A 7,010-nucleotide genomic window follows, 5' to 3' on the forward strand; every position below is an offset into this window, starting at 1 on the left:
GATTGATAAATTAAGGTCATTATATTACAGAGATTTAATATATAATCTATATTTATCGGAACTTGAAATTATAGGTCCATAGGTTCTCAATGTGGCTTGATCAATACTGTTCATGGTACGATTTGAAACAGAGATTAATTAGTGAAAGGGCATATTTCGATGAAATTTGTTCATTAGGGAAAATATGTAATAGAGATTAATTAAATATCTTTGATTTTCAAAATTATTATTAAAAAGTAATATTAAATAAATAATAAAAATAATTATTTTCCTGAGCCACTGAACTTTCTTCTCAAACGGAGGAGGAGCAGGGACCTGGAGATGTGTGGTTCAGGCGAGTTCAGAAATGAGCAAAGATCAGGCAGAACAAGATGAGTCTGTTTTACCAGGTGATGAGACTATGGCTGAAACTAATGTTAGAGAGAAGGCTAATCAACCATGGCGTACCCCAAAACGTGTTACTGCTCACTCATGCTAATAATGCTGGTCATAAGAACAAGAATTTGAACAAGTTTGAGGTTCTTCAAGAACCAGTGGTGAACAACAAGGAAGGCAGTTCCAATCAAAACTCCTCCAATGGATAGCTGCAATATCTTAAGTTGGAATATTAGAGGGCTAAATAAAGTCAATAAACATATCCCAGTTAGTGCTTTATGTAGTAGATATAAAGTGGTAATTTGTGGTCTTTTAGAGACTAAACTGAAGGGTTGTAAAATAAGTAAGTTCATGGAAAGTCACTTTCTGAACTGGCATTATCACACTAGTTCCATCATTGAAGGTCGTATCTTAGTTATGTGGAGAAGGTTACATGTAAAAACCATCATCTTAGAGGAATCCTCTCAAGCAGTTCACTGTCTGGTGAAGGTGATGGGAGTGCAGCAGGAGTTTGGGGTCACCTTTGTTTATGGTCTTAATTCTATTGAGGGTAGGAGGTGCCTTTGGGAAGGGTTACAAAGACCTAATCACCTGCTTAAAGCTTGGCTATATTTAGGGGATTTTAATGCCCCTTTTTCAGGCAAGGACAGATCTGGAGGCAAGGCTGTTTCAGACTCAGAGTTAGCTGATTCCATAAACTGGCTGGCAGGTGCTCATGTTGAACCTTTACGGAATATTGGCTCCTATTTTACATGGTCTAATAACCAAGATGGTGCTGCAAGGATCTATTCGAAAATAGACCATGCTTTGAGCAATGAAAAGTGGCTTGATTTGTTTTCTCAGTCTACAACCATATTTAGGTGGGAAGGCATTTCTGATCATTGCTCTTGTCTGGTTAGCATTTAGAACACTGAGAAGTTGGGCTCCAAAATTTTTCGATTTTACAATTACTATGCAGATCACCATGACTTCTATGATTTGGTGTTAAAAAGTTGGAGAGGCCCGATTAAAGCTACTGGTATAAATGCAATTTTTCTCAAGCTGCTGAGGCTTAAACATTGTTTGAAAACTTTTAATATGAACGGATTAGGCGATTTAAAAGCTAACTACAATAAGGCAAAAGACTCTTATCAAGTAGCTAAGCTGCAAGCTCAAGCTCATCCCCATGATTCATATTATCAAGAGGCTGAGAGGACAGCAGCAGGGAATTTTTCTGTTCAGGAGAGATTATATCAGAACTTCTTAATTCAGAGAAGTAAAATCACTTGGTTAAGACAAGGAGATTTGAACACCTCTTTTTTTCATGCTTTTTTAAAGAAGCGTAAAGCTGAGAATGGGATAGTCTCTTACATGACGGCAGAAGGGTAGTTAGTTGATAATTATACTGAAGTGGTCTCTCATTTTTTGGGTCATTTCAGAGCTTGTTTAGGCAGTCCAAGCTTAGCTACAGGCAGGGTAAATATCAAGCATATTGAGTTAGGTCCGAAACTTTCAGTTGAGCAGCAAGTAATTCTTTTGAGACCTTTCTCTAAGAAGGAAATTCGGGAGGCTTTACTTAGTATTCCAGTTACTAAATCCCCAGGTCCTGATGGCTATGGTTCTGGTTTTTTTAAAGCTGTCTGGAGTGACATAGGTGAAGAGGTGTGTATGGCTATCTCTGACTGTTTTGAGTCTGATAGCTTCCCATCTAAGCTTCATGAAACAACCCTTTCATTGATTCCTAAGGTTGATAATCCCTCCCGGGCAGTCGACTATAGGCCTATAGCTTGCTGCTCTACATTGTATAAATGCATGGCTAAGTTGCTTTGTAAAAGGTTGGCTGTTGTTCTGCCTGTTATTGTTCAGACTAATCAGGGAGCCTTCATACAAGGTCACACTATTGCCCACAATATTATGATTAGTCAAGACCTTATTAAAAATTACGGCAGAGTTTCCACTTCTTCGTGATGCACCATAAAGATAGATCTGAGTAAGGCCTATGATACTGTAGATTATTTGTTTCTTGAGGACTTGTTAAAAGCTTTAAGGTTGCCCATGAAGTTCATAGGTTGGGTTATGTCTTATGCTAGGAATACCACCTATTTTCTTGTGATGAATGGTAGAATTAAAGGAAATTTTAAAGGAGAGAAGGGGCTGAGACAGGGTGATCCCATGTCACCTCTTTTATTTGTTCTCATCATGGAGTATTTGTCTAGAAGCTTACAACATGCAGCGCTTAACTCCCTCTTTCGTTTTCATCCGATGTGCAAGAGTCTTAAGCTCACTAACTTGTGTTTTGCGGACGACTTGCTTATTTTTTGTAAGGGTACTCTCCCAGCTGTTAGGAGTGTAAAGAGGGTTCTTGATGATTTTGCTACTGCCTCTGGTCTGAACATCAATGCTGGTAAATCTCAAATATGTTTCGGTGGAGTCTCTACTTCAGATAGAACCAGGATCTCTCAAGCGATTAACCTTTCAGAGGGTTCCTTTCCCCTAAAGTATCTTGGAGTTCCAATGAGGCCAACAAAATGGAGACATGCAGATTGTTAGGTGTTAATTCAGAAGTTTAGGCTGAAGATTCAGAACTGGGCTAGTAGACATCTCTCCTTTGCTGGCCGGATTCAACTTATAAACTCTGTTTTACTTGGGCTTCGAAACTATTGGATGTCAATATTTGTGTTGCCCCAAAGTGTAGTCAAGGAAATAGAAAGACTTTGTAGAGGGTTTCTGTGGGGGATATCTGGGCAGAGGAGTAAATTACACATCCCTTCTTGGCAAAAGTTTTGCCTCCCTAAAACTTATGGTGGCTTGGGATTTAGAGATGGGGCTTTTTGGAACCGGGCTGTCCTGGCTAAGTACATTTAGGATTTATCTTCCAAACCTGACTTACTTTGGGTTAAGTGGATTCACTCCATTTACCTGAAAGGAAAGAACTTCTAGAACTATGTTTTGAAAGGTGATTGTAGCTGGTATTGGAGGAAATTGTGTCATCTCAAGAACTACTTCAGTTCAGCTGCTATATCAGCTGCTGGTATGAAGAGGAAGTTTCTGTCATCTAAGCTTTATAATAGCCTTCTGATTCAGAAAAAAGTGGAGTATTCTAGGACTGTTTGGAGCAAAATTATCCTTCCTAAACATAGGTTTATGCTATGGTAGGTGGTTAACTCACAGTTGCTAACTAGGGATAATCTAAATAGGCTGCATATTCCTATGGGCTCTCTGTTATGCCCGGTCTGTGATTTCTCTCAGGAAAGTCATGCTCACTTGTTTTTTGATTGTAGCCTCTCCTCTCGGCTGGTAGACAATATCTTCAATTGGTAGGGTTTTCCAGCTTGGCCTTTGGATTTCAATTGCTGGTTGGTTTGGCTTACAAGGGCTAGGAGTGGTACTAAGTCTAATATAGTTAATATGGTGTTTGCTGCTGTCATATATAGTTTATGGACCAACAGAAACAGATGCCTTTTTGATGGTTACTCCTCATCTGTTTTATCTCTGGTTCAGGAAATTAAGTATACAACTACACATAGACTTTACTTAGTGTTCAATAGATTTAATTCAGCTCAAGACCAAATGTATATTCGTTATCTTTTGTGTAATTAGTGGCTTGTTTGGCCTGTTCTAGGCTGGTTCAGTGTTTGTATCTGTGTTTTGGTTGTAATCTGATTGGTTAATTTGTTCAATGAAGCTCTTTTATTCTTCTTGATCAAAAAAAAATATTATTTTCGAGTTAATTAGTTTTTATTTTTTTTAAATTATGAAATATAAATCTGATAATTCAAATTGGATTTGAAATGATTTATAAATTTATTTAGATAAATAAAATATTTATGTAATTTGGTTGGTCATTATTTTTTATATATTTTATCAATTTTTTTGAATAAATATATTATTAAATAAATAAATAAAATGGTTAAGGCACATGTCTTGAAAATGACATGTATCACAATACTTCCACTGTGGCTAGCATGTAACACAGTCCCAAGACTCAGTGTGGCATATTTTATTTATTTAATTAATTTAATAATCAAAATTATTTAATTCTTTAATTTAATTCATTTATTAAAACAATTACATAGAAAAGGTTTTTCTAGAGAGAGAGAGAGAGAAAATATACCATATCTTTTCTCTAAGCCTGAAAACCAATCTCTGAAACCTAATTTCATTATCTCATGTGTTGCGTACATCTTGTGAATCACTAAATATTCCCACCGTTACTCTACTTGCCCACACACGTCTTGAGGTGTAAAGAACACTTTGGAAGATCGTCGTGTGAGTACTTGTTGATACCTATGATTGGATGTTCGTTAATTAAAATACTAAAAGATTACAATGACTCTGGATAGACTTTAACTTGTATGTTCTTCTTCTTTGTATTCTTTTGTTAAAGTATGTGTATATTAATGGATCCATTAGTAAATAAAAAGTTTGAAATCTATTGGGTCCACCACCTCGTGCATTCCGCTGCGCACATGGTACCAGTAATTGGTACCAGAGGGGTTATTGATCTCTGCATACATTAATTATTATGTGGGTATAATATGCATTGTAATGTGATTGTAGTATGTGATTAATTAATGGATGTATGTATTACATATGTTTATTGTATAGAGTCGTTAATTAGATGTTCTTTTGTGTTTATGAATTGTTCTTAAATTTTTTCTAAATCTAGAAAATTGTAAGCCATATTTTTGTAATATCTGGTAAAATAATTTAATAATTATTTTATTTGCTTATTGATTTTTATTTATTATTTATTTTGTCATTTAATTGAGACTCTTATTGAATTAATTGTGACTCTAATTGATTTAATTTATCTTACCATTATTATTTTTTGTTTATTTATTAATTAATGCTAGTTGTCATGTATATTTGATTATTGTGACCTTGTGGTGACTTAGGTGTGTGAGAGGAGAAAGGAGGTAAGTGTAAACAATTTTTGTACCAATCATTGGCAAGAAAAGAATCAAGGGTGACATTTGTGGTGGAAATGTGATTGTGATTTCCCTTGCTAATTTAAAAAATTTGGGAACTAATTGGAGCAAATTTTATTTTCATTAATTGCTTCAAGCCATGAAGATGATGAGCTTATTTTTGGGAGCATATTAAAGGTAATTTCCAAAATCAACTGGGAGAGGGAATGTGTTACTATTATTGAAACAAGGGTAGCATTATTAAGATTGATTTGACTATAAATTTATGGTCATTTAAGTATGATTGAGTGATTGGGTTTTTTGGTGATTAGGCAATTAAGGAACATACAATGCATGAACCTATGACTAAGTTCAAGGGTTGGTGATAAGACTTTGAAAGAATCATGGTGATTGATAGTATTAAATTAAGGGTTAAGAATCATGGTGAATAAATTAGGGTTTAATTAGAAGATTTTATTGGAGCTAATTGAGTGATGTGGTAGGTAGGATTTGATGGGTTTGATGCCTATAAATAGAGGTGCTTACCTCTTATTTATATTCACACACCAAAGAGAGAAGGAAAGCTAGAGAGTGGCGTGAAGAAAAGAGAAAAGGAAAGTTAGAGGGTGGCGTGAACAATAGAGAAGGAAGGCAAGAGTGAGGCTAAAGATTTTGGGAGAACGAATATTGAAATAATCCAGATTTGGTAAGCTTTCATGATTAGTCTAGTCATGAGTTCTTCTTATTTATTTTACAGTTACCTAAGCTTTGTTCTCTTGATGGTGTAGATGTGTTTAATCGATACTGCAAGAGTGTGTGGTTGAGGGTTAAACTACTATAGTCAAAGAGGTTTCAATTGTTTTGCTTATGTGGTTATGTTTAATGGTTATTCTTGTAAGCAAAAGTTATTACGGTGATAGGCTTGTGACTTGAGGGGTTGTTGTTATCCTTCTCAAAGAATCTCTCTCTCTCTCTCACACACACACGCGTCACACACTAAGTAAAGATGTAGACATTTTTGTGCTATATGTTCTGTTATGAGTTTTCATGTGGCACTACAAGAATTTTAGCCTAATATAACACCTAAAAATGACAATTTTCAAAAAACACTATGGTTAAATAGAAAAATCAGGCGCGCTCGGTACAGTAAAATTTTACAGCCCGCCACTAGCTTTTCCATCTCCCCCTCTAATATTCTATTAGCCCTAAAGTATCTCTCTCTCTCTCTCTTGTATCTTCTTCTTCACAAATCAACCCTAACCGTGCTCCCCTCTCTGTCTCTTTTTCTCTCCCTCTAAAAATAGCCACACACACTCCAATCTCTTGCCTTCTCTCAATCTCTCATTCATCCCACTCACAGTGACTCTTTCTTTCGCTCTCTCTGGTTTGGAACCATCGTTCACCGACCTCTCTCTCTCATTCTCTTTCAGATGTGGGTGCTAAGGATCAATGATGAAGGGTCCCAGGAAGGGCTTTGGGACGATGATGAAAAGACGCAATAAGGGGCGAAGGAGATGCTCCCCAAAGTTCTTTGACCCTTTCTTCTCCCTAGCGCGAACCAGAGGCCTTTCCTCCATGGGCGATGGGCAACCGAGTCTGTCCATTATGTGAAGTAAGGTAACTTTAACCCATTTTTTTAATTTATGATATATGATGTATGATTTATATGTAAACTAAGGTAACTGAGCCTGTCAATTTTGATTTTTTTTTGGTGTTGATTTATGGATTTGAAAGTTTAACAGCGCC

The 7,010-nt window shown here is 36.2% G+C and overlaps 1 protein-coding gene across 1 annotated transcript; it reads left to right on the top strand.

Moving 5' to 3' along the window:
• The first annotated feature begins 346 nt into the window (after nt 1–346).
• Nucleotides 347–2,322, top strand: LOC133785103 (uncharacterized). The gene is made up of 5 exons (XM_062224361.1): nt 347–443; nt 692–925; nt 1,016–1,243; nt 1,334–1,739; nt 1,794–2,322. The coding sequence occupies exons 1-5, from the start codon at nt 347–349 to the stop codon at nt 2,320–2,322; spliced, it is 1,494 nt and encodes a 497-aa protein (XP_062080345.1).
• Nucleotides 2,323–7,010: the final 4,688 nt, after the last annotated feature.

This window comes from Humulus lupulus, chromosome 6 (assembly GCF_963169125.1).
Source record: "Humulus lupulus chromosome 6, drHumLupu1.1, whole genome shotgun sequence".
Classification (NCBI taxonomy): domain Eukaryota; kingdom Viridiplantae; phylum Streptophyta; class Magnoliopsida; order Rosales; family Cannabaceae; genus Humulus; species Humulus lupulus.

Excerpts from the sequence above, each read along its gene's own strand:
- LOC133785103 (XM_062224361.1), top strand. The coding sequence starts at position 347 with ATGAGCAAAGATCAGGCAGAACAAGATGAGTCTGTTTTACCAGGTGAT. Across the intron at positions 1,244-1,333 it reads AACCATATTTAGGTGGGAAG|ATCACCATGACTTCTATGAT; the intron begins GCATTTCTGATC and ends ATTACTATGCAG. Across the intron at positions 1,740-1,793 it reads TCTTACATGACGGCAGAAGG|AGCTTGTTTAGGCAGTCCAA; the intron begins GTAGTTAGTTGA and ends GGGTCATTTCAG.